Source organism: Podarcis melisellensis, assembly GCF_964234715.1.
Source record: "Podarcis melisellensis genome assembly, chromosome: 9".
In the NCBI taxonomy this organism is placed as follows: Eukaryota; Metazoa; Chordata; class Lepidosauria; order Squamata; family Lacertidae; genus Podarcis; species Podarcis melisellensis.
Genome location: NC_138541.1, coordinates 56,820,680 through 56,848,003, shown reverse-complemented (window position 1 = coordinate 56,848,003; position 27,324 = coordinate 56,820,680). Strand labels below are relative to the sequence as shown.

Here is a 27,324-nt window from a genome sequence, read left to right as displayed (position 1 = left end):
AAAGCAAATTGGACCCTTTAGACGCAAATAAAACAAGGATTACTTCCTACAGAAAATATAATGTTACAACAAACATGCAGAGGGCAAACACTGGTGCCTTGACTTCAAAAAGGGCTGACAGGTGAGGTCACTGTTAGGGTCTGTGCTGTCGTAAGGAGAGGCATGGGCTCCAAAGACCCAGATTCAAATATCCACTTGTCCATAAAGCGCACTGGGTGCCCCAAGCCAGTTACTCTCTCTCTCATCTTGTAAAAAGGCCTTAGCGCAGCAGCATGCCTAGGGTCCCAGATTTAATCTCAGGTAACTATTTTTTTCCTGCCAACCTAGCAGTTCAAAAGCACATCAAAGTGCAAGTAGATAAATAGGTACCGCTCTGGCGGGAAGGTAAACGGCGTTTCCGTGCACTGCTCTGGTGCGCCAGAAGCGGCTTAGTCACGCTGACCACATGACCCAGAAGCTGTACGCCGGCTCCCTCGGTCAGTAAAGTGAGATGAGCGCTGCAACCCCAGAGTCAGCCACGACTGGACCTAATGGTCAGGGGTCCCTTTACCTTTAACTAATTTTTATTTTTAATTTTTAATTGAATTTATATACCGCCCTATGCCCAAAGGTCTCAGGGCGGTTCACAGAACAAAATCAGAATATAAAACCATAAAATATATAATCAAAATAAAAACAACAACCCAATAACCCCCCAGCAACCCAATAACTAGGGGCGGGGCTGGGAAATGAAGCCCCAGACAGTTGCTTCTAATAAGTGTAGATAATACTAAGCTACATCTGTAAGGGAGACGCAGAGATCTAAATAGAGACTAGTATTTGTGGCACAGTATCCCTTTACGTGCATTTATTTTTGTTTCAGATTTGACATGGCCAATAGCTAGCACAATCAAGTTATTTGGTTTGGATTGGATACTAAGCTACATTGATCAATGATGTGACTCAGCGTAAGGCAACTTTCTATGTTCCTAAAGTAACCCCACATGACTGTACTGAGAGAATAAAAAGACATATTCACTGCCCTCAGGTACCTGGACAAAAATGCGGGAAAATATATTAACAAAGGCAACTTCAGAAAGTTTACCTGGCAAAAGGTAAGTTCTTTCTCTGCAGGATTTATATGGGGGTGGAGTAAAGAAAGAAGTACAACTGGGTTCAGATATTCTTTCTCCCATGTAAGCATGCATGAGATTTCCACCTTAGGCCTGTTGTGACACATGTGGCGCTGAGGTCTAAACCACCGAGCCTCTTGGGCTTGTCAATCAGAAAGTTGGTGGTTCAAATCCCCATGATGGGGTGAGCTCCCGTTGCTCTGTCCCAGCTCCTGCCAACCTAGCAGTTCGAAAGCGCACTGGTGCGGGTAGATAAATAGGCACCACTGAGTTGGGAAGGTAAACAGCGTTTCTGTGCACTCTGACACTCGTCACAGTGTCCCGTTGTGCCAGAAGCGGTTTAGTCCTGCTGGCCACATGACCCGGAAAGTCGTCTGTGGGCAAACGCCGGCTCCCTCGGCCTGAAAGCGAGATGAGCGCCACAACCCCATAGTTGCCTTTGTCTGGACTGAACCAACTAGGGGTCCTTTACCTTTACATAGGCCTGTTCTGCATAAAAATGTACAACAGAAGTTCCCTTGTGGCTTTTGGGGCAGTGTGGTGACTTCTGAAACTGACCAGAATTTCAAAAGCAGAGGGGTCTGCCATTCAAAGTGTGTTGGGCGCGGGGGGGGGGGGGGGGGAGTCACACATTCCAGTAGGCATGTCCAAGTCCTTGTGGGATCCCAGCTTTAGACAAAAGTTATTTCTTTCCTCTAGCTATATTATGTAGAAGGTTATTCCGGCTGCAACTTTGCATAGCTCTCACTTGAAGCACTACCTTCTACTTGTTGCTTTGGTTACAGACCCCATACCGAACTATAATATTTGTTCCTTATTACATCTTGAACAATAAAAACATAGCAGGTTGCGACTCCGGCCTGATACAAAAACAGTCTCCAGTGTCCCTGCCTGAACTTAGATCCCTGTCCTTAATGAGACTCGACGTCTCCCTCCAGGCTAGACGCAAGCCAAATCCAAGAAGCCGATAATGGTTTGGCATTAGAATATACAGCACTGTAAACCACAGGAAATCGCTAGCCTTTTGTCACATTGTGGCATGGGTCACTCACATTGATTCCATAAAGGCAAAATACCTGGTGTGTGTGTGTGTGTGTGTGTGTGTGTGTGTGTGTGTGTGTTTATGCACTCACAAAGCAAAAACAACAAACTCCCCTAGCTGCATGAGTACATTGCAGTGCTATTGTTAATCTTAGGCAGTGACTAATTAACCAATTAAGTACGGTAATAATAATAATAATAAATTTTTATTTATACCCCGCCCTTCCCAGTTCAAAAACTGGGCTCAGGGCAGCTAACAACAAATTTAAAACATTTAACTGATGCAACAAAAAACAGAATAAAATACAGTATAAAACGTGAATAACAATAAATTCAGAATTCAAAAATCAATTTAGGGGGGAAATCCATCTAATAAACATTAGATGATCACCAGGGCTAGCTGGCTAAATTAGTCCTATTTGGGCCAGTGTGGAGACCAGGGGAGAATTAGCTGTGGGGTCTCAGAGTAGGTAATCTTCATAAAAAGGGGAGAAGGAGGGAAGGAAGCGGAATAAAAGATCAGGCTAAGTTCAAGCTGAAAGCCAGTTGGAGTAGCTCTGTCTTACAGGCCCTGCAGAAGGAAGTTAAATCCTGCAGGGCCCTGGTCTCATGGGACAGAGCATTCCACCAGGTCAGAGCCATCACTGAGAAGGCCCTGGCCCCGGTGGAGGATATACACTTTACCACCAAATAAACTTAAAACTCCCATGAAAGACCGGGAACACCTTTCAAAGTTGGGAGTACTTGCAAAATTATTACATCCAAGCAATCAGCACACCAAATGCACACTTAGCAGATCTTGGAAAGCAAATGCCACTCTGAATTCTGTAGTTGGTTCTATAAACCAGTTTCTCTCACAACAGACATGACCCCAAATGAATAAACCGTGGCCATATCTTCCACCCTGTGGTGACGTTTGGAGCATTGAAGAGGAAAATGATAGGACACAATGGAAACATAAACATAGAACTGATCATCTCTGGCATTATTGGAAAGATAGGATACCAAACCACTGGTCTATCCTGCTCATTGGGTATTAGCTAGCCCCTTCCACTCCCCATTCACACTGATTCATAAAATCCATATTATTATTATTATTATTATTAATTATTAATTATACCCCGCCCATCTGGCTGGGCCTCCCCAGCCACTCTGGGTGGCTTCTATAGAAACCAAAAATACACTAAAATATCACACGTTAAAAACTTCACTGAACAGGGCTGGCTTAAGATGTCTTCTGAATGTCAGGTAATTGTTTATCGCTGGTGGGAGGGTGTTCCACAGGGCGGGCGCCACTACCGAGAAGGCCCTCTGCCTGGTTCCCTGTAGCTTTGCTTCTCGCAATGAGGGAACCGTCAGAAGGCCCTCGGCGCTGGACCTCAGTGTCCGGGCAGAACGATGGGGGTGGAGACGCTCCTTCAGGTATACAGGACCGAGGCCGTTTAGGGCTTTAAAGGTCAGCACCAACACTTTGAATTGTGCTCGGAAATGTATCATGGCCCTCACTGTCATCATCACTTCCTTTACACTGGACAAGCCATAAGATACTGCTGCAAGGAAGGTCTCTTCCCAGAGAAGAGGAAGATAGAATACGTTACTTTAAAACTTACAGCTTTACCTACTGGTTTTTGGAATTAAAGCAAGACTTTAAATTGCCCATTTGTTTCTGCTCATTCCAATCTCTCTGAATTCTCATTTTTAAAGGGTGTTGCTAAAAGGGGTGTTTTGATCACTTCTTTAACGCCTTTTAAAGAGGCTACTCGGTATTAACAGAGAATTACTGCTTTAAAACAAACGGTTGCAATTGCAAACAGCTGCTCAAACATTTACCAGCAGGTCCGGTCCGCCTAGCTGCAGCAGCTGGGCAGGCAAAACTGACAACAGTGGTTAGACTAGATTGCCACAATACTACAGAATGGTCTTCTGCACAGATCAGCCTGCCCTATGCCACTTCCGGAACTATAGAGAGTGGCATGCGCTTGTAATGTACATGGAAGGGAAGAAGAAGAAGAAGAAGAAGAAGAAGAAGAAGAAGAAGAAGAAGAAGAAGAAGAAGAAGAGGAGGAGGAGGAGGAGGAGGAGGAGGAGGAGGAGGAGGAGGAGTAGTAGTAGTTTGGATTTGATATCCTGCTTTATCACCATCCGAAGGAGTCTTAAAGCAGCTAACAATCTCCTTTCCCTTCCTCCCCCACAACAAACACTCTGTGAGGTGAGTGGGGCTGAGAGACTTCAAAGAAGTGTGACCAGCCCAAGGTCACCCAGCAGCTGCATGTGGAGGAGCGGGGAAGCGAACCCGGTTCACCAGATTACGAGTCTATCACTCTTAACCACTACACAGGGAGCCAAGAGTGGATGCACTGTGATGTTTTGACATCTGGGGAAAAAAGAAAGCTAAAAAGATAGAGAGGGGCAATACCACCTTGTTCCCCCTCCCCACAACTTGAAATGCATATTCCTTAGCCTTTTTCCTAATTGTTATTATTATTATTTTAAATATCCAACATTACAGTCAATATTGTTATAGATTGGGAGGGGGAAACGTCCCCAAGCCTAGAAATTAATAAATGGTGGGATTTTTATTATCTGTGAGGCGAAAGGAGAAATACAAGCTGCAGAGGAACTCCTGAGCTAGCCTATGCAGAACAGCCTAGCCAAGCTAGGGCCATTAAGAAACAATACAGGTCCACGGAGGGCCATTGGCAATGCAAGAGAGCTGTCCTACCCCCACCCCCTTTTTGCCCAGAGGTGTAAACAGATATTGGGGGTTTGGAAGGCTGCCACTGTAACTGGGTGTGAGTTGACAGGAAAAGAGTGTTTTTGGAGCAAGGCATTCTGGGAAGAAGAAGGGAAAAGAAAGACTGGGATCCATCTTGGGCAGGCTGGCTGAAGGCTGACTGTGAGAGGTGCCTTACCAGGCATGGCCAAACTTGGCCCTCCAGCTGTTTGGGGACTACAACTCCCATCACCCCTAGCTAATAGGACCAGTGGTCAAGGATTATGGGAACTGTAGTCCCAAAACAGCTGGAGGGCCAAGTTTGGCCATGCCTGCCTTAGACTCTAGGGCTGCACTGCTATGGGGGACAAACCTCTCTTGAAATGACCAGGCTGTAAAATCCAGATTCCCTCTATGCAGACTGAAGGTGTAAACAGGTGAATAAACCTATTTCTTAAACCTACAACAGTCTCAATTCTACACAGGAACCCAGACCCTGGGTGAGTGCCTGGAATTTTGCAGAAAGCGGGGGTGTGGCACACTTTTGTAACAATACATTTATTACACTAATGCAATCACAGCCAACAAAGGTCTATATAGTAAAAGCTATGGTTTTCCCAGTAGTGATGTATGGAAGTGAGAGCTGGACCATAAAGAAGGCTGATTGCCGAAGAATTGATGCTTTTGAATTATGGTGCTGGAGGAGACTTTTGAGAGTCCCATGGACTGCAAGAAGATCAAATCGATCCATTCTTAAGGAAATCAGCCCTTAGTGCTCACTGGAAGGACAGATCGTGAAGCTGAGGCTCCAATATTTTGGCCTCTTCATGAGAAGAGAAGACTCCCTGGAAAAGACCCTCATGTTGGGAAAGATGGAGGGCACAGGGAGAAGGGGACGACAGAGGACGAGATGGTTGGATAGTGTTCTCGAAGCTACCAGCATGAGGTTGACCAAACTGCGGAAGACAGTGGAAGACAGAAGTGCCTGGCGTGCTCTGGTCCATGGGGTCACGAAGAGTCGGACACGACTAAACGACTAAACAACAACAACAATCACCGCAATATTATTCTATGCTCCTTGAAATTTAGAAAAGCGAAAGAAGAACAGTTACATTGACCAAGGGCAGGAAAGAGCACCGTGTGTGGCACCAATACATGAAGCAAGTGAAACTACAAACTGAAGTTTGGGAGAGAGTTTGATGTGGAGAAGTCATTTTCCCAAATGTCCATCGACAGTGTTCTGCGCAGCAATGTTGAAGTGGGCAGGGGGAGACTAGGCTTCATACATGCCACTATTGATTGAAGAAAACACAGGAAAAGAAGTGTTGGCTCAACTGCAGCATGAAGAAAACCAGCAAGTCTCTGGGTGCCTACAATCTGTTCTACAGGACCACTAACTTAAGCAAAACTAAAAAGGAACTCAATGGGAATTGCCTCTTATTCTGGCACACAAAGACAGCTCCTGCAAAAAATTGCTTTACGCAGTATTAGTCAATCCAAACCACTGTGCCAGAAGCCATGAAATCACTCCTTCAAAAAAAACGAAAGAGCTTAGCGCCTGAGCACAGCTGCATTAGCAATTGAATCGAGTAATGTTATGAAAAACAGAAGTGTTGCTTTAAACCCAAAAAGAAGAACGGCTACTCAAAAAAGGTTTTCACACTTTCAGATCTATGGCATACTTCCTTTTACCCAGCCTGTTACTATAATATGCACATTCCTTTCCAAGTCACCATGTACACATATTTTTGTTAAAGACAGATTTGATGAGAGACTTGTGTATTATGTACTGAGATATCTGGATCATAGAATGGAACGTAATAGTAAGAACCATCCCTTGAACTTTCCCTTACATTGAAAAGTTTCAACAGAAGCAAGTTGCAGGTGTATTAAACCTGGCTACATCTACTTTGGCCAGCCTTCAATTAGTCTGAGCACCCACAAACCCAAACCGGCTTTCTTTCAGCAGGGAAAAGAGCTTCAAAATACCACTCTCCATTTTAATCTTTCTTCAGGTCCCTCCAGATTTCCCTCATGCACGCCAGTTGCAAATAAGACATCGCTTTCCATCTCTCAGTGCAGTGAAAACAAAGCATGATCGGGTCTAATTGGGGGTATATATATTTTTAAAAGCCTCTAACAATGAAACAGGAAGCGCATATATCACACAAACAAACGAGAACATCAATGAGAAGCAAACCACAAAATAAGCACAAGTTAATATAGTTTTAATATAAATTACTCTGCAATTGTTAAAGTCATAGATCATTTGAACTTGGGGTTACAAGTGACGTACTTTGTTGAGGCCTACATTGAGACAGCAAATGTGCCTTTCCTTTCTGGTAACACTATCACAATCATACAACGGAGGGAGGAACATCTCTTGCATGCCCATGATAGCTGTATGGATACTTTAATCACCCCAGCATCATAACCTCTGGAACGTTCTTTCTCAACAGGATTCAGTATGCCCCTCATTTTGTCCTCAGGGTTCAAGAATATGAAATCTATGAGCCTTACATGGAAGGGGAGCACTTAACCATACCTAGATGCCACACGCATGAGTTTTGCTAAGAAAATCAACCAGTTTAAAACCAGACATGCGCCATTTTTTACTGAGGTGAAGCACATGTTGCTATTTTCTAACTAGCAAAGCATAAAATGGTAAGCTGCTTTTAATGCTATGAAGGTAGGTAAAGGTGACCCGGACGGTTCAGTTCAGTCAAAGGCAACTATGGGATGTGGCGCTCATCTCCGCTTTCCTGGGGGAGCCGGCGTTTGTCCACAGACAGCTTTCCGGGTCATGTGGCCAGCATGGCTAAACTGCTTCTGGCACAACAGAACACCATGACAGGTGGCAGAGCGCCCATAAACGCCATATACCTTTCCACCACAGCGGTACCTATTTATCTACTTGCACTGGTGTGCTTTTGAACTGCTAGGTTGGCAGGAGCTGAGACAGAGCAATGGGAGCTCACCCCATTGCATGGACTTGAACTGCCCACCTTCCAATCGGCAAGCCCAAGAGGCTCAGTGGTTTAGACCACAGCGCCACCCGCATCCCAACTGTGAAGGAAAGATAAGTGACTGGAGTCAGACAGATGCCACTGATTGTGCACACAGCCCCACCCATTTCTGCTCCAGACAGGAAAGGGTGGGGTCCTTAAAGGTTTGACCCTGCATGACTCCAATTACCTCAGCAATGCAATGGTCAAACCACTTCCCAGACATGTCCCATGGCAGGCAACCAAACACAATTGCCAAGATGCTCTCTGTCCACCTCTGCACATAAATGATAGGGTTTGCTTGACAAGGTTGCCAGATGGCTGACTGAGGAACACTAGACCCCGGGCAAGCGGGATTCACAAGAGGCGATCACACTCACGCCAGAGTGCAACGCAACAATCTCCACCAGGGTAAGTCAGGTCTGTGAACCTCGTTGGTCAGACAAAGGGTATTCGCAAGCAAGCAAGGCATTTCCCCCCCTCTTCTTTTGTACTAAAGGTCCACAAATTGGTTAGACTGGGATTAATAGGGCAACATGAGCTGAGCGGTAACTTAATTCCCTGTTAATTGAGCACTTTTCTACCAAAGGCACTATTAGCCAAGGACGAAATGTACGACTAGAGACAGAGGAAAACATAAAAGCTGCAAGACAAGCCACACCTCTAGTTTTCTAATATAGTTTTCAGTTCGTCATGTACGTATTTGGTAACAGGGGAAAGTACAGTGACGGACACATCCATATGGACTTTTATATCCAACCCTTCTTCCAAGGAGCTCAAAGTGGCATGGATGACTTTTTCCTTACAACAACAAGGTAGGTTAGAGAGCTGTGAGAACTATGAAGTTCACTGGATGACCATGGCCCTTAGGTCACTCTCAGCCATCCTAATCTACCTCAAAAGTAGGCCTGCCACTAGGTCCTGTGAGGTACTAGGGACACAGGTAGTGCTGTGGTCTAAACCACTAAGCCTCTTGGGCTTGCCGAACAGAAGGTCAGTGCTTCGAATCCCAGCAACAGGGTGAGCTCCCATTGTTCTGTCCCAGCATCGGCCAACTTAGCAGTTCAAAAGCACAGCAGTGCAAGTAGATAAATAGGTACCGCTGCAGCGGGAAGGTAAACAGCGTTTCCATGCACTCTGGTTTCCGTCACAGTGTTCTGTTGTGCCAGAAGCAGTTTAGCCATGCTGGCCACATGACCTGGAAAGCTGTCTGTGGACAAACGCCGGCTCCCTCGGCCTGAAAGCGAGATGAGCACCACAACCCTATAGTCGCCTTTGACTGGACTTAACCATCCAGGGGTCCTTTAAAAGGTAAAGGTAAAGGACCCCTGATAATTAAGTCCAGTCGCGAATGACTCTGGGGTTGCAGCGTTCATCTCGCCTTAATTGGCTGAGGGAGCCGATGTTTGTCTGCAGACAGTTTTTCCAGGTCATGTGGCCAGCATGACTAAGTCTCTTCTGGTGAAACCAGTGCATGGAAACGCCATTTACCTTCCCGTCAGAGCGGTACCTATTTATCTACTTGCACTTTGACGTGCTTTCGAACCGCTAGGTTGGCAGGAGCAGGGACCAAGCAACGAGAGCTCACCCTGTAGCAGGGATTCAAACAGCCGACCTTCTGATCGGGAAGCCCTAGGCTCGGTGGTTTAGACCACAGCGCCACCCGCATACCTCCAGGGGTCCTTTACCTTTTACCCTTTACCCTCAGACCTGTGAAGTAGCACCCTGCCATTACACTCCCACAATTGAACTTACTGCGTGTTAGGGGCAGGTAGCGTCAGAGATATGCTACTTTAGCTGCTTGGCCCTGTCCTCATTCCACATCCAGAAATTAACTAGACTGGAAGTTAAATCTTAACTCACTAGTGGTGATGGAGTAGCATCTTCCACAACACCCGAGACAGCAAGCTAAGGGGCTGGGATGGAAAATGCCATGTGGCATACATAGCTCTTGAAAAGAGAGGGGATGCCCAGGGGGCTTAGGAGAAACAGCAAGGGGGCTGTGCTTTCTGCTACCATCCAGTGTTTACCTCCTGTAATGGTTTCCCCACTTTGCCTAACAGTAGGGCTGGCTCTGATCTCCCAGTCCAGGCATAGGCAAACTCTGGCCCTCCAGATGTTTTGGAACTACAATTCCCATAATCTCTAGCTAACAGGACCAGTGGTCAGGGATGATGGGAACTGTAGTCTCAAAACATCTGGAGGGCCGGAGTTTGCCTATGCCTGTCCCAGTCTAATGAGCAGACTAGAACTTAATTGTGCACAAGATATTGCACTTCTCGAATCTTCTGGTGCAGTTCTCATTGAAAATAAATTTTGAAGCACATTTTAGAGTACACGTAATACCTTTTGCGAGTCATATTCAGAGTAGACTACTCTGAGTACAACTTACTTTAACAAAAAGTTTTAATCTAAATAAATGAATGACTTGCAGAATAATGTAGATAGGTTTTGCCCCACAAAACTCAATGTGACCCTTGAGAGCCTCGGAGTCGGCCTTTACCTGCAAATCCCCTTCCTGTAATTTATTTCTGGCGGCCCCTGTTAAATATGACAGAACTTTGGAAATGGTCATGTATTAACACAAAGCAAAGCATCCTGGTGGACTATCTGGTCACACTAAGGCCAATTTCTTGAGCTGTGAGGAATGCTTGCTAGGCAACAGCAGAAGCCTGCATGTTCAATAATATTGGCTGATATTTGAGAGCCTCCCTCGTCCATTCCACAAAGAGGTATATTACATCAAGAATGGCAGCGTTCCCACCAGATGTGCACGTATACTTTGGAGGACGCTTGGACGACCCACCATGACCATCCAGTTCCTAAGCATGCAACACATTTGATGACGGCCCTCAATTGTTTGCTTTGGCTAGACTTGTTTAAGTTGGAGGTGCTCCACACAAGAAGTTTCCTTTGGCTTGAGGTGGGATGACTCCTAACAGCAGGTCAGTACTATAATGTCTGGGAAAGTAAATTTTCTTCCTAGGAAGTCATAGCACAATGTGCTTTTTAGCACATCCGAGGGGGCCATCTAGGCAGCTGGCGAAACATTCCCAAAGCCAGGTCAACAAACCAAACTCGACAAGAAGCAAACAAGCAAAAAATGGTTGTGTGAATCTTCCTCAAATCTATCTCCAAAGCACAGATAACTTTAACGCTATACCTATTATTACAAGGACTTCACAAAAAGAACTTAAAACTCATAGTTCAAGGTGCAGTTTTACTTACTCACACAGCAGAACACCATTTTCTAATCCAGACCGAAAATCTTTATCACCAAAGGTTCTCCCCGTAACTTGCTGTAAAAGAAGGAGGTGGGGATTAGTCCATCAAATCTTAGGGTTTGGGACAGTTTTCTGAACAAAAACAAACTTCATCATAAAGCACTCCAGCTCAGTATTTTCTGGCACTTCTGAAACAGCCTTAGTCACAGCCTAGAAATTTTTTTTCAGTTTATACACTGTATCCCATGTTAGACTTCAGTGGGTCTACTACTCTGAATATGAATTATGGATACAGCCTTATCACTTTAGGAAACCCTGAACACTCCATTCAAATTTACCCCATCATTTGGTAAAGACTGAAACTGTCACTATCAATGGTCAACTGCAAAGCTGTATTCATGCAATTTATAATTATTATATACAATCCCCAAAATACTGATCTGCTGAGAAGTGCCAAATCATGATACATTTTAACACATCTAATGAAGTAGATAGGCTCTTTCCTATGTTTATTGTTGTTGTTAATTAAATTTGTATATACCGCCCTTCAGTTGAAGATCCTAGGTCTACAAAAGGGACTGAGAGCATGTTCACACCACTTTTGGGGGATTTTTACTTTGAATAAGTTCTCAAAGGGCTATCTGTGCCCAAATAAATCATATACAGTTGTTACACAAAGTATTGGAAAATACAAACCAGGAAGCCCCATTTCTGAGAAAACTATAAAAAAATAAATAAATTACTTTGTAGAGGTAATTAAAGCTCGGGTATGACTCAATGAACTTTTCCCCTCATAATTTCCCAATGCTTTACATTTCACATATATATTTTTTCCCATTTCACAAGTTCATTGGTAAATATGAATGGACACCAAACACAAATAAATAACTGGGCAAATGTGGCCATTTCCATGTATTTAGCTTTGCTTACTAAAGCTAAGTAAAATAAGAATGATAATTACATTATTCTCCAGACCAGGAGTGGGGAAACTGTGGTTCAGCAACATTTGGAGGGGCCCAAATTCTCATCATCCCCAAAGCTTTGCAATGCTGGTTGGGAATGATGGAAGTTTGATTGCAGCAACTTTCCAAGAGTCACAGGTTCCCCACTCCTCCTCTAGGGCTGCTGAAAATTCCCTGACGCAAACTGAAACTTTTCCAAAGCAAATGACCCCAAATATAAATCTATTTGAATCGAGTTAGCCACAAGTTATTCAGGTCCACTTTCCCAATGGTCAGAGAGCAGAAGCATCCATTCCACACACACACAACATCTTTAAATGATGCTACACTGCAAAGGCACCTACGGCACTTTTGTACTCCATCCCTCCTATGCTTAACACACAGGGTGATATTTTGGGGAGAGCTGCAGGATGCAGAGCTGACAATTTATTCAATCATTTGTGCAGTGCAGTACCAGGGTAGAAACGGGAAGCCTTCTGCCCAAATTCCTAGCTGAAGCAAGCATTGCCTTTGCAGCCTCTTTAAGAGCACACAGAACCTCCCAAGCATATCTCATTCTCTACTGATGCCTGAGCTATTTGCCAAGCCTTTGATAAGATTTATAAAACGTAGAAAAACAGGAAGAGGCTGCTTTTCATGTGATACCATGATTAAAATCAAAGAACCAAAGCTCAATGTAATTTGTCATCTACACACGTACAATAAACGGTATGATTTCACCATTTTTGTTACATTTTCCTCTTTAAAGAAGTTGTGTTCAGTCTTGGCAATGGAATGATTCTATTGCTGTTAGTTGACATACATGAAATGTGTGTTTACCAAGGAAAACAAAGACATGTGAGCACGAAGAGACTAAACTCAGTTGAATGCGGGGTGAGGAACTTCAGCCTAAAGAGGAGTAGAGTATGGCCTGCATAAAACCTGCCGGAATGAATGGGAGATAAGAAGCTCTTCCGATTCTGGTTGGAATCAAGAAATCCCACTTCAAAATCAGAGTTTTACACACCCCAAACATCTTCTCTGGCTCATAAGAAAATCCTGAGTGGGAAAAGAATTTCCAACCTTAGCCCACCGCCACTGCTGCCTGACTCTACTGTACATCTCAATCTCCCCAAGTGGTGCAGCAATAAAACTGCCAGCACATTTGCAAAGCTAAGCAGGGTCCGGTATGGTTTCAAATTGGATGGCAGACCAACGCATGCTGAGATTCCTGCATTGCAGGGGGCTGGCCTAGATGACCCTCGAGGTCCCTTCCAACTCTATAATTCTATGAAAGGGAAGAGTGGAGGCAATTTGCAATGCAGGGATCCTGCACCCTGGGTGGGCTCAAACCACCAACCAGCTGGTTAACAGCCAGACACGCTAACTGACCCATTGTGCCACTGGGGGCTTCCCTTTTGTTTATGACCAAAGGAGACCAAAACTGTATTAACGGGGAAGGGAAAGCGTTCCTTTCTTGCTGGCTAACAGAGTGATAGAGAGTGGGAAACTATGGAGGATCCCATGGGAAAACTACATTTCCCATCTTTCTTCTTCTTCTTTGGAGATCACTCGTACCCAAGTAAGATTGTCTTCCATGAACACGGTCTTAACAGTGAGTCCGTAAGTAACTGTGGAGGCCAATTCTGGATCCACTCAACCTTCCACAGTGGGGACATAGGTTTCCTGGCAGGTGTTGATCATGGTGAGGGTTTGCCAAGCGTGCCTTCCTCTTAGCACGTTTCTCCCTTTCATCCTGAGTTCAACATCATACAGTGGTAACTCGGGTTACATACGCTTCAGGTTACAGACTCCGCTAACCCAGAAATTGTACATCGGGTTAAGAACTTAGCTTCAGGATGAGAACAGAAATCGTGCTCCAGCAGCGCAGCGGCAGCAGGAGGCCCCATTAGCTAAAGTGTTGCTTCAGGTTATGAACAGTTTCAGGTTAAGAACAGACCTCCGGAACGAATTAAGTACAGTGGTACCTTGGGATGTGAACGGGATCCGTTCCGGAGCCCCGTTCGCATCCTGAATGGAACATAAGACGTGACGGCGCATCTGCGCGTGCGCGGGTCACGTTTTGCCACTTCCGCGCATGTGCGTGACGTCATTTTGAGCGTCTGCGTGAGTGGCGAAACCCGGAAGTAATGCACTCCGTTACATCCGGGCTGCCGCGGAGCACGCCACCCAAAAGCGCTCAACCTGAAGCACATTGAACCTGAGGTATGACTGTACTTAACCCGAGGTACCACTGTACTTCCCACCATCACCACTGAGTGGAAGAGTGGAGAATGTCTGAGGATTGGCAGTCTGGGAGACATCCTTCCTTGTTCTAGGTTTTTTCCTGGGGTCCAGAGACTGAAGTGAGAGCCAAAGAGCTCACTTATCTGTGTTCTTTTAAAATTACATATTTTTAAAACGGATACCTTTCTAAATTTGCCCCATTACTCACTTGAATCAGCTTCCAGCAACAACAAAAACCACTAATACAATAAAAACAATAAAGTTATATATAATACGACGCAGATAGCTATATCAATAAGCCAGATCAACGCCAAAAGCCAGACCGCTAAACAAAGCCATATTACCACAATTGTTGTCAGTATGCATCAGTTCATATTACTGAAGCTTGACATGATCCACTGCATTAGCCTAACAAGCCCCAGGTGTCAGAACAGCTTAAGGAAGGGAGGGGAAAAGCAAAAGGTTACAAATAACTAAGCAGATGCTGTCCCCAGGTGAAATTTTTCCTATCCCGCAACATATTGGAAGCCAACTGACTGGGCAGTGCCAAAGCTTAATGAGACTTTGGCTTGCTCCTGGAGGCAATTATTTGGTTTCTACATGAGATGGATAGCAAGCGAGGAAGGAAGGGGATTGCATTATGTGAAACACAGCCATGAAGAGATCGTTTGTCCTAGAAAGGATACGGGGGATTGTGCTTGATAAAAACAGCCATTTATCTGCTCATTTGCACTAAATAGGTCCCATACGGCTCTGTTTAGAGCAAAACAGTCAAAACAGATGCATTTTGGCCTCAAGCAAAGATGGCTTTTTCGTTAGAGAATACTACAGTAGAGTAAAATAGCTCCACAGATTATCTTGAAGACATTGAGAGGTTGAAATCCACAGATTTCTCGGTTTAACCCTAGAGTACGCCTGGGCAGCCGGGAGCCTGAAAGGGCCCTGAAACTCTTCCATTTTATTCAACAGAACTACTATGAAGTAAGGGACGCGGGTGGCACTGTGGGTTAAACCACAGAGCCTAGGACTTGCCGATCAGAAGGTCTGCGGTTCGAATCCCCGCGATGGGGTGAGCTCCCGTTGCTCAATTTCTGCTGGTGAACAGCTTTGAGAATTAGGTTGCTTGCCACACAAAATTAGTCCATTTATAGGGAGAGTTTGCAAAAAAGTAAGCTTCCACAGAAGATCACTTTATTTGTCCCTGCTCAATTTCATCCCCTCTCCCATAAAGCCATCTGAAAAGATGACCATACAACAAGTAGATAAAATACACCATTATTTCTGATTCCTGAGGGGCCCTTCCTCTAACCAGTATTGCTGAATCACAATTGCTTGGTTGTAATTTGGCGGTAAATACTTGGTGGTAATTTGCAATAAAGGAGCATGTTTTTGGTACTTATTGTATGCCATTACCACAAACCTCCTGTGTGATCTTTTGGAAACCGCTTTGGTTTCATTCTCTAAAATGGAATCAATTGTTCCTTTCTTCTACCCTTGCTTGACTCGATTCTCTGGGCCAGAATACTAATTATGTTGTTGTTTTCATTCAGTGCAATATTGAATTGACCCAGGGGGGACAATCTGGATCAGGACCTGGGAGATTTTTGCAGGGGAGGGTAAAAACCGGGCTTAGTCAATGTTGTGCCTTCAAAAAAAAATTGGACTACATTTCCCATCATGCCCAACCACTGGCCATGCTTGCTGGGTGTGGTGGGTGTTGGAGTCCAACAACACTGTGAGGGAACCACATTGGAAAGCCTTGTTATAAACCAGGGGTCGGCAACGTTTTTTGTGACCGGGCCGGTCTACTCCCCAGCAGACCTCTCGGTGGGCCAGAGCATGTACGCCCATGCGTGCATTCAAACTATTTCTGGCACTCTTCACAGAATCCCCAAACCGATCCACAGAATGGCCGTGGGCCAGTTCCAGGAAGCTCACGGGCCGGAACCAGCCCATGGGCCTTAGGTTGCCGACCTCTGTTATAAACAGTGCTTTAAGACTCAGGAACGAAAAGGCCTTAGGAAGTAAAAAGATTTCTGACTTTCCAGAAGAATTTCCAGTTCAGCACCAAGCAAGAGCGCCACAAACTGAACAAGGTCCTCTCTCAGGTCCTCACCCACCTGATGGCAGGGGGGTCTGAAGCAGGGTCTCCAAGGGGTATCTGAATATATGGGAAAGTTCATGTGTTTTGAAGAAAAAGCAAGCTTCCAGCTCCTCTGGCTGTAGGGATATGCATAAGAATACAAAATGTTCCTTTTTAACCAGGCCCTTGGTTGATCTGATGTCCTTTTAAAATGTGTTTTTGTGGGGGAGGGTATTGGGTTGCTGTTTTTATTTTTATTATGTATTTTGTGGTTTTATATTTTGATTTTATTCTGTGACCGCCCTGAGACCCCCAGGTATAGGGCAGTATATAAATTCAATAATAATAATAATAATAATAATAATAATCCATTTGGTTTGTAAAAGCAAGAAAGTTTCACCATTTCACCGTAAATGTGTCTTTCTTTCTTTCTTTCTTTCTTTTTTCTTTCTTTCCTGTTTTTCTGTCCTGTTGCTATACATAGTTTTTGTGTAAACTTTTTCAGCAAGGGCAATTACCCACACTTTATTGTACCAATTTTACCAAAGAAATTCCACTCAAACCTTTCCAAACTCTTGCTGCTACTAGTAAATATCCAACTAATGGTCCTGTTATTTTCCTTTCCTTTTATACTATGGTTCTCACTACACATCTTTATTTTTTGTGCTTAAAACTTAACTCCAAGGGACAGAAGTTACACAAGTCAAATAAAGTGATTTAAAAAACAAACAAACCATGGTGAGCTTTTGTTTTCAGGTTCTCAGGTTCAGGTATTCAGGTTCAGGTTCTCTTAGGGTTGAAGCACATGGTTCACAATATGGGAATTCTCGGCTCACTCAGCCCTCTCTGCATATCAGAGATATGGAGCAACAAGGCAAACGACATGTTTGCCCTGAAAAATGTGAGAACAGATCACATAAATTAAGCAAAGAAGAGCCTGCCTGCGCCACCCATATCACACAGAAGGCCATCTTTATATCATCTGCAGACAGAAGAGCATAAACTGGGCCTCAGGCTAAGAAATATATAATAATGCTTGCAATTTCTTTTTCATCTGCATTCTTACTCCCTCTGAAATCTGTTAGCATTAGCAAACAATATACTTAGCTTTCAGTATACAGAGAAGGCCTTAGCCATCAGAAAAGTAAGTCTGAAAGCAATTACCTTGCTGGTGGTTCCTTTTGAGCACAAATTTACACAGCGATGCAATAATTGGAAATATTTTTTTTTTAATTGATCTGTCGACAGCACCTATCTGTGACAAACAATGCAATTCTAGATGAAATGGGATCACTAATCAATTTCTACATAAACAGAGCTGGGGTGAAAACCCACATGAATTTATTTCTGGAACATCCAATTAAGATTGTAATGCAATAAAGTGGCAATTGGTCTGTTGCTTTTATTTTTCCCTGCTGCTCCAGATACAGGAGAGGTTTTGTTCACAGGGCATGCGGCGGGGAGATGCTGGCTCAAACAATAACCGGCTCTTTTTTTTATTGTTAGAACACCTGCTGCCTCTGACAGCACAAACTCATCCATTATGCAATGTCCATGTGGCGATGGGACCGCAAGCAGTAATTCTGAAACAGAGTGTCAATGCGAAGAAACAAAAAGGGTAATTTCTCACTTGGCTTTTATGCATGCAATCTCTCCTTCCTTGACTTCTGTTTATATTGCTGCTGCTGCTTGTGTGTATATAACAATTTGTGTTCAGCATCAAGGAGAGAGAGAGAGAGAGAGAGAGAGAGAGAGAGAATGAGAGAGAGAGAGAGAGAGAGAATGCTAAGTACCTTCTCTTTGTCTTCCTTTCTTAATTTTTAATTTTTATTTCCTTCCTTTTTTTGTAAGGGAAGATACAGTCCATGATCTACTGAAATCAGTTACTGCAGCTTCCACTATGCTCAGTGGTGGATCAAGACACACGTCAAAGTTTGAAAGTAACAATTATGATTTCTTTTTTAAAAATTCAGGCTAATGTATTATTATTATTATTATTATTAATATGCTGAAAGCCGTCCAGTGTGGCTGGGGCAAACCAGTCAGATGGGCAGGATTTAAATAATAAACTTCTTCTTCTTCTTCTTCTTCTTCTTCTTCTTCTTCTTCTTCTTCTTCTTCCTCTTCCTCTTCCTCTTCCTCTTCCTCTTCTTCTTCGACTGAGGCAGACTTGCAAACAGCTATTCAGCAGGGCACCTGTGGCGAGTACAAATCTCCTCCAGGTAATCAAAGGGTAGGGATTGCAGAAAATAGACAAGAACAGCATCCAGACTAAATAAGGATCTGGATCAGAAATATGAATCATTCTACTCATGGTATTTCTGATCTAGAGCATGTTCAGGGATTATGTTTCTTGGAAAGCTGCTTCGGAACTGGACTCAGGGAGGAAGGTATGATATCATACTAGAATCTGTGTTACCTCAGATCCAACTTTCTCCACGCTCCCCTCTTGCTTCTGGGTTGGCAATGAGAGCTGAACACCCATCAGAAGCTTATTATAGTCAAGTAAGACAAGATGCAAAGTATAAAATACAAATTCAGAACCTGAAAGAAGCCAACTAAATGACAAGCTAAGAATTGACAATCACAGCAGGCCACAAGACTGGACTATGTTCAGATATTCTGCCAACTGCTTGGTAATAAATGTATTGATCCAAGGAAACTACCACCCTTCTAAGAACTACAGTAAAAAATGAAAAATGAAATTCTGACCTGCGGGTCAATCTTGGACCACCAGAGGATCAAATCTGACCTGTGAGACATTAAAACAAAAAACCACTTCCACCTGCCAATCTGCTGAGATCACTGCAATGTGAGGTGTTGGTTCTTCATTGGCTGCGCTCACCAGTTCCGCAGCCTGGGAACAAGTGTGCACAACCAAAGCTCAGGGTGGGTCTGTTTGAAAGCCCTCTTCAGAGGTTAAAAGAGATACATAGGTCTCTTTGCAAAAGGTCTTTCAACCAGCCCCACCCCCACTGCACTTTGAAGTCCCAACAATTGGGACTTCAAAACAAGCCTCATCTGATGTCCTTATGGCTCCACACACCTGTCAAGTGTGGCCCCCTGGGGAGGGTGTGATGTGAGCTTAATGCCTTCAACAAAACAAGAGTTTTCTTATTCAGGGATAGCGTTTGCCACAGGTTCATATTTGGCCTTGGAACTTACAGTTGCTGATACCTAATATAGCATGCCCACGTTTCTATTAACAGCAACACATTTAACACAATTAAGATAAAATACAGGCGATAGCAGTTTTCATATTTCATCAGGAGGCTTATTATATTTCTTCTCCCTTTCACTAGTACAAAAAAAAGGATTTTCATGAAACAAAATCTCTTTGGCCAAAGATTTTGTGCCCTTTCTTCATTTTTTTAAAGCAACTTGAACCTGCATTTCAAAGACTATGTATTGGTTGTCTGACAATGTAACCCTTTTATTTTCATCTTGGTAATTACCAAGGCTGAGAAGATTTAAAAAATTGAGACTACAACATGCATTCATCATCTTTTGGGGTTTTTAAAATCATAATTAGTAAAGGCTGTAAAGTTAAAGATGTGTCATCTGTTTACAAATCTCATCCAAATAACTGTAATTTTTAATTTCTCATTCCTTGTCCAGAAGCATATTGGCAGAATATTCAGAGGACTGGAACCCCCTGGAAAGCTGTATGTGCTGAGCAGAAACTACCATCTCCCAAACATATTTCTGAAATGAACACTACACAAGGTTTTATGATGTTTTAATCATTTTACTGTACATCACCTTGATATTTTTTATGACTTGGCGGTTTATATTCTTATAAATAAATTAAACATATGTCGTCCTTTCCTCTACAGTTCATGAATGTCCACTCAGTTCCCTCTGCTGCCCCAGTCTTATACCAGGGAAAATTATGGGACACATCTGAAACCTACTTGAAAACGGATGTTACACAACCGTAGCAAATCCACACATGTATGAGATGTACCATCACTTGCTGAATACTGCCTTCCAGATGTTGATGTTCCCCACAAAGCTCTCAGCACCATTTTTAAGCTATTACAGGCACCAGATGGCCAAGTTTATAGTTTAGTTTGGTTTATAATTATTTACAATTGCTAGATCAAGTTTGTGAACTTGACCTAGCAGCCCATTAGCACTTTGCAAAGATGGAAGAAGTCAGCTCTGTAAACTTCCCTAGAGAAACTTGTACCAGGAGGACCATCCTTCACAGCAGAATAAATCTCACTGGTATTCCCACTCCTTTGTTCTCCTTTCTTTCCAAAATAGGAATAATGCATCACATACATGATACAATGGAACCAAAGTGACATTCGACTTCCCATTCTTAAAAGGCAGTTGTGTGGTTCCATGGAATTTTTCTTGAAGTTCAACAATGTACAGTGGTACCTTGGTTCTCAAACTGCATTGCAATGGGTTGGAGTAGATGAGCCCTGAGCCCTTTCCAATTCTAAGATTCTTGATTCTATGGTTCCCTGAACACACAGAGAAATGCAAAGAGCAGAGGAGAGATTGGTTGCGGTCACATTGGTTAAAAAAAGAAATGCAACATATTGATTGGCCTTCAGCCATATGAAGCAAGTAAGGCTTCCTTCCATTTCTAACAATTTGATCGTGAAGTGCTCAGAACGCTGAGGGGGTAGAAGCTTATTCCTTTCCATAGAAGTTCAAACAAACAGAAGAAGAAGAAGAAGAAGAAGAAGAAGAAGAAGAAGAAGAAGAAGAAGAAGAGGAGGAGGAGGAGGAGGAGGAGGAGGAGGAGGAGTTTGGATTTGATATCCCGCCTTTCACTCCCCTTCAGGAGTCTCAAAGCGGCTAACATTCTCCTTTCCCTTCCTCCCCCACAACAAACACTCTTTGAGGTGAGTGGGGCTGAGAGACTTCAGAGAAGTGTGACTGGCCCAAGGTCACCCAGCAGCTGCATGTGGAGGAGCGGGGAATCAAACCCGGTTCCCCAGATTACGTGACTACCGCTCTTAACCACTATACCACACTGGCTCTCAACTCCCAGAAAGCAACTCCCATTCATGAAATGGAGAAAGTGCATGAACCAAGTGAAAGTGTAGGAATCTGAAGTCTGGAAAAAAATATATCAAAAATCCTGCATTTGTCTAGTCAGCTTTTCCCCACTAGGTGTTGAGGTCTTTAAGTTTCCAAAGAAGTAGACAAAGAATATATCCATATATATTATCCCAGATTAAGTTTATAGACTTCCCATCCCCGTGGAAAGTTACAAATACTAATAAATCTAAGTTTGAGGTTAACACCTGAACTGGAACAGTAGCCCTTCTCTCGACTTTCCTCTGGAAAAAAACATGGCAAATCTCCCTGAAATATAGATGGTATGTCTTTAAGGAATTCTTTGGATTGTTCTCAGTCAACATGCCTTTGCTTATGTCAGTGTATTTCTATCCTTTCTGCTTTACTCTGCATTATACAGAATAATCCTAGCAGGAGCTGAAAACATTCTGAGATTTGAACAGCCCAAAGGGTGTTTCAGAAGCAGGCTTAAAAATCTTTTAATGATGGCATAATACGTGAATAGTTTCTGTAATGTTATATCTCAAATATAAGGGGATGGGGAACAGAAGCAATTTCAGGGTTTGAGTGCAAATTTGTGTCAAGACACCTCACTGGTTTGTCTTTTGTGGGGAAAAAATGTTTTTGGTGCCATCTCTCCAAGGACTAAGGGGCTGTGATTTTCTCACAGGGTTAGAGTCCTTGAAAAACAGTGTTGTTCCTTAGAATTATATGTTGAAAGCCACCAAGTCCAGTGCTGCCTGTGGTAAACAATAAACAGCCCAATTCCCCCCCCCTTAAAAAAACCGAAACCCACATCCCTTCAAATTAACTTCAAATTGCAGGGACGTTTTCATTCAGCTCTATTTAAAATCCATCTAACTGCGGAGGAAAGTGCATAGAACTGGCATACTGTCCTGAAACAAATCATTCGAAAACAACACAAGCATTGCCCATCTTGATGCGAACTCGTTTTGCGCAACACCACTTCCCCAAGCTTGTATATAATGCTTTCATTTTTGTCCGGTTCAAGTTTGGTTGTAGCTGTCTCAACAGCAACAGTAAAGGCTCGACGTGTGCAAATCGCCAATCAATTCAGAGCTGTCATATCACCGGAATCTTTCTTAGTGGTTTGGAGGGAAAGGAACAGAGGAAAAATAGCCGCTAGAGATAACAGAAGGGACGCAGGTGGCGCTGTGGGTTAAACCACAGAGCCTAGGGCTTGCCGATCAGAAGGTCGGCGGTTCGAATCCCCGAGACAGGGTGAGTTCCCGTTGCTCGGTCCCTGCTCCTGCCAACCTAGCAGTTCGAAAGCACGTCCAAGTGCAAGTAGATAAATAGGTACCGCTCCGGCGGGAAGGTAAACGGCATTTCCGTGCGCTGGTCTGGTTTGCCAAAAGCGGCTTAGTCACGCTGGCCACATGACCCGGAAGCTGTTCGACGGCTCCCTCGGCCAATAAAGCGAGATGAGCGCCGCAACCCCAGAGTCGGCCACGACTGGACCTAATGGTCAGGGGTCCCTTTACCTTTTACCTAGAGATAACAGAAGGAGAGACAAATTTTGCCAGTCAATGCCTCCCTTCCTTTAACAAGATGCTGCTCAGCCAGAAGTGTATCTGAAGCAGCTCCTTCTATCACAGGACCACAGGGATGGCAACAAGGGAACCCCGAGCATCAAATCTGACTTGCTTGTTGGGACAGGTTGCCAAAGGAAGCCTTCTCCCTGTTAATAACTAACTAACTAAGAAAGTACACCTGCTATAAATTAGATAACCTTGGAGCAGAACTTCCAAACACAGAGTCTTTTTTTGGTGCTTCCAAAGAGAAGTGTGGAAACAGCAAACTCATTCTTTTAATGATGGTCCTCATCTAGCAAAAGAAAAAAATGGCACAATTCACACACAGTAGGCTCAGGGGGAGCCCAAAGGTTTGCAAAAGAATGAAGTACTGTATCTTTATCCGAAGAAACACTAAGGGATGGGAAACCCGCGAACAGCTCATTGAAGCATGAGCGTGCTAAGTGGCCATTGAATGCTATCTGTTGGGAGGTGGGGAAATGGAATGGGGTCTTCTGAAAGAAGGCATGGGTGCCGAGCTGGCTGACATCCTGAACAGGAGCACTCCACGTTGTAACATGTTTTTTGCAGGTCCCACTTGTCTGGTTATATAAGCTAAAAAGAGTGACACATGACAGTTGGAACTCAAGTGTCTTCCTTCACTCCCTTGAGCTCCATTATCGTACTGATGGGTTTTCCCAATAAATCCGGCAACAAACGAGAAAGCAACTAAAAACAGAAAGAAATGTACTCTAACCCAAGAGCACTAGATCTGCACACACTTCATGTGAAAATAAATGCATATCTGCAGTTACAAATAACTTCACTCACATTCAATGAGCTTTTTTCCCTTCCCCTTATCTGATAATGCAGCCAATGCTTTTCTGTGGTTTTCTGCTGTGCTTTCCCTACGCGCTTAAGATACCAGCCCCAGTGGATTTTATTTCGATAGCTTTTAAACATAACTAGGGTATGAAGCAGAGACATCACCTTGCCAACAAAGGTCCGCATGCTTTTGAATTATGGTGCTGGAGGAGACTCTTGAAGAGTTTGGATTTGATACCTCGCTTTATCACTACCCAAAGGAATCTCAAAACAGCTAACATTCTCCTTTCCCTTCCTCCCCCACAACAAACACTCTGTGAGGTGAGTGGGGCTGAGAGACTTCAGAGAAGTGTCACTAGCCCAAGGTCACCCAGCAGCTGCATGTGGAGGAGCGGAGATGCGAACCTGGTTCACCAGATTACAAATCTACCGCTTTTAACCACTACACCACACTGGCTCTTGAGAGTCCCGTGGACTACAAGAAGATCAAATCTATCCATTCTTAAGGAAATCAGCCCTGAGTTCTCACTGGAAGGACAGGTCGTGAAGCTGAGGCTCCAATACTTTGACCATCTCATGAGAAGAGAAGATTCTCTGGAAAAGACCCTGATGTTGGGAAAGATGGAGGGCACAAGGAGAAGGGGACGAGAGGACAAGATGGTTGGATAGTGTTCTCGAAGCTACCAGCATGAGTTTGACCAAACTGCGGGAGGCAGTGGAAGACAGGAGTGCCTGGCGTGCTTTGGTCCATGGGGTCACGAAGAGTCGGACACAACTAAACAACTGAACAACAACAACAACAGGGTATGAAGAACTGAATTAAACAGTGGAGTCTATAACACTATTTCATTTTTAAAAAATGAAAATGAAGACTCTTGAAATATCAGAGGGATGGTGGATTCTGTATCCCATTTCAATGAGGAATGGCCATAGCTGCAAACACATTCACATGTGTCTTGTTGAACTCAATGGGGCAAGTTGGCCACAACTAATGAAGACCCTCCAAGTGTCCCTATTTTCCAGAGACAGTCCTGGATTTACAGAAGCCATCTCTTTTCTGATTTGATCCCGGAATCTCCCGCTTTTCCTTAGGATGTCCTATTTTCATTGGAGAAATGTTGAAGGGTATGGAGTCATGGGACCCCCCCCCCAAGCCAAGGAGATAAATATATGACCTTTAGAAGACATCCGAAGACAGTCCTGTATAGGGAAGTTATTTAATGTTTATTAAGTTTTTTATATGTTGGAAGCTGCCCAGAGTTGCTGGGGCAACTCAGATAGATGGTCAGGCTATAAATAAAAAAATTATTATTATGGAATAGGACGTACCTATTTTAATCGGATTTAAAAAGCAGGGCACTTGGACATGAAGCTTTAACCGTGCCTGGATAGAGCAGAGGAAAGTGTGGATAAGCTCTAAGAAGCTGTTTGAATAAATGCAAGAGGCTGGGTCTGCTCGAAAAACTTATTAGTAAAAACCAGTACCAAATGATTGGAGAGGAAAGGAGGTAGGAGACAATCTGCAGTCATATGGACTGGCCAACAGCTGACTGATGTTGAAGCCAAATCTGTAGAGCTTCTATTACAACTTGTTGATTTTGCTTTAATGCCTCTTGATCAAATGTTCTGGAAAGTGCAATTTGAGGGAGGAATCTTTTACACAGGAAGCAGCCTTACACCAAACCACTGGTCCACTGTCTACACCAGGGGTAGGCAAGCTAAGGACCATGGGCCGGATGCGGCCCAATCGCCTTCTCAATTTGGCCCACAGATGGTCCGGGAATCAGTGTGTTTTTACATGAGTACAATGTGTGCTTTTATTTAAAATGCATCTCTGGGTTATTTGTGGGGCATAGGAATTCATTCATTCCCCCCCCAAAAAAAAATATAGTCTGGCCCCCCACAAGGTCTGGGGGATGGTGGACTAGCCCCCTGCTGAAAAAGTTTTCTGACCCCTGGTCGACACTTACTAGAAACCATCTGGGCGGCTTCCAACCAAATATTAAAAACAATATAGTATCAGACATTAAAAACTTCCCTAAACAGGGCCGCCTTCAGTTGTCTTTTAAAAGTAAAATAGTTGCTTATTGCCTTGACATCTGATGGGAGGGCATTTCACAGGGCAGGCGCCACCGCCAGAAGGCCCTTGGCGCTGGACCTCAGTGTCCGGACTGGATGATGGGGGTGGAGACACTCCTTCAGGTATACAGGACCGAGGCCGTTTAGGGCTTTAAAATCCAACCCTACCTAGAGATGCCAGGGAGTGGAATCATGGAATTGCAGAATCGGAAGGGACCCTGAGTGTTATCTAGTACAACCCCCTGCAAGGCAGGAATCTTAAGGAGAATAAGCAGACTTATTCAGGGATGGAGAATAAGGGAGACTCCAAGCAAATATGAGGGCATGTGTCCATGCAGTTTAAAACCCAGTCAGTGACTGTCAAAAACAACAACACAGGGTAGCACTAATTATACTGAAACATCTCACTGTAATAATGTATAACCTAATTGTTTTGATGTTTGCCCAAGATAGAGCAATTATCCATTTCATTAGGAGGCATGCAGAAGGGTGGGAGGGAGGCGAAAATCCTCTTGGAGAGCTTTGATCTTACAAACGAAGTATATCTCACCATTCAATCCCTGTTTAACCCTGACGTTTAAAAATCTGATGTAAAAGCTGGTCACAACACCTTTTAACACAGACGTTACACATGTATAACTCAAGTTATTAAATAAAACCCATAATTTATTAGCGCTTTCAAGTAAGCTCAAACAAAACCCTGATTTCACATGAAAGGAGCAGTTCAGGCTTGTTTTAATTATACCCTGGAAAGCAAAACTTCAGCCTATTGAAACAGCCCGTTTTAACCTTCATCTGTGATCATGAAAGCTATTGTGCCAGATCAGAAATGAACACTTTATATATTGAGCGCTGCAACACTACGTAAAGCAGCCCAAAGGGACCATTTGCGAAAGCAGATCATTACAAGAATACTTAACTACAACACAGACGCTAAGCTAGCACTGCCAATTAATCTAACAGGCTCAAGCAATAAACAAGAAAACTTTGCTTTTCAATACCACATGCACAAAAACATCATTATCTACTTTTAAGACTGCTCCCTAGAACTTGGAGCAATTCTCTGGAGGCTCTTTAGCAATGGTCCTTCTGGCCCCATGAGAAATAAAAATCTTCATAATTTCATGTCCCAAGGAACAAAGCACAGATATGATAGAATGAATTCTTGGTTTCCTACGTTCTGTTTTATTTAAAAGATCCACCTGAAATATCCATCATCTTAAGTAGTATGGATACACCTGTATGACTATCCCACCTTCATTTATGGGAGTGGGTGGCAAGCATTAAGACCTAGAGGTGGTCTGTGGGGGGATCCAGGGCCGGAGGCACTGTGGGTCTAGGACCCACAGAGCCTAGGACTTGTCGATCAGAAGGTCGGCGGTTCGAATCCCCGCGATGGGGTGAGCTCCCATTGCTCAGTCCCTGCTCCTAGCAGTTCGAAAGCACGTCAAAGTGCAAGTAGATAAATAGGAACTGCTC

The 27,324-nt window shown here is 43.8% G+C and overlaps 1 protein-coding gene across 10 annotated transcripts in view; it reads right to left on the bottom strand.

The window, feature by feature from the left end:
- The window catches only part of LIMCH1 (LIM and calponin homology domains 1), a 209,986-nt gene that overhangs the window by 125,300 nt on the left and 57,362 nt on the right, over positions 1–27,324 (bottom strand). For all 10 annotated transcript variants that reach the window (XM_081924311.1, XM_081924305.1, XM_081924309.1 and 7 more), the window contains exon 2: positions 11,100–11,170. In XM_081924311.1, the coding sequence (XP_081780437.1) occupies positions 11,100–11,170 (71 nt within the window). The remainder of the gene's footprint in view (positions 1–11,099; positions 11,171–27,324) is intronic.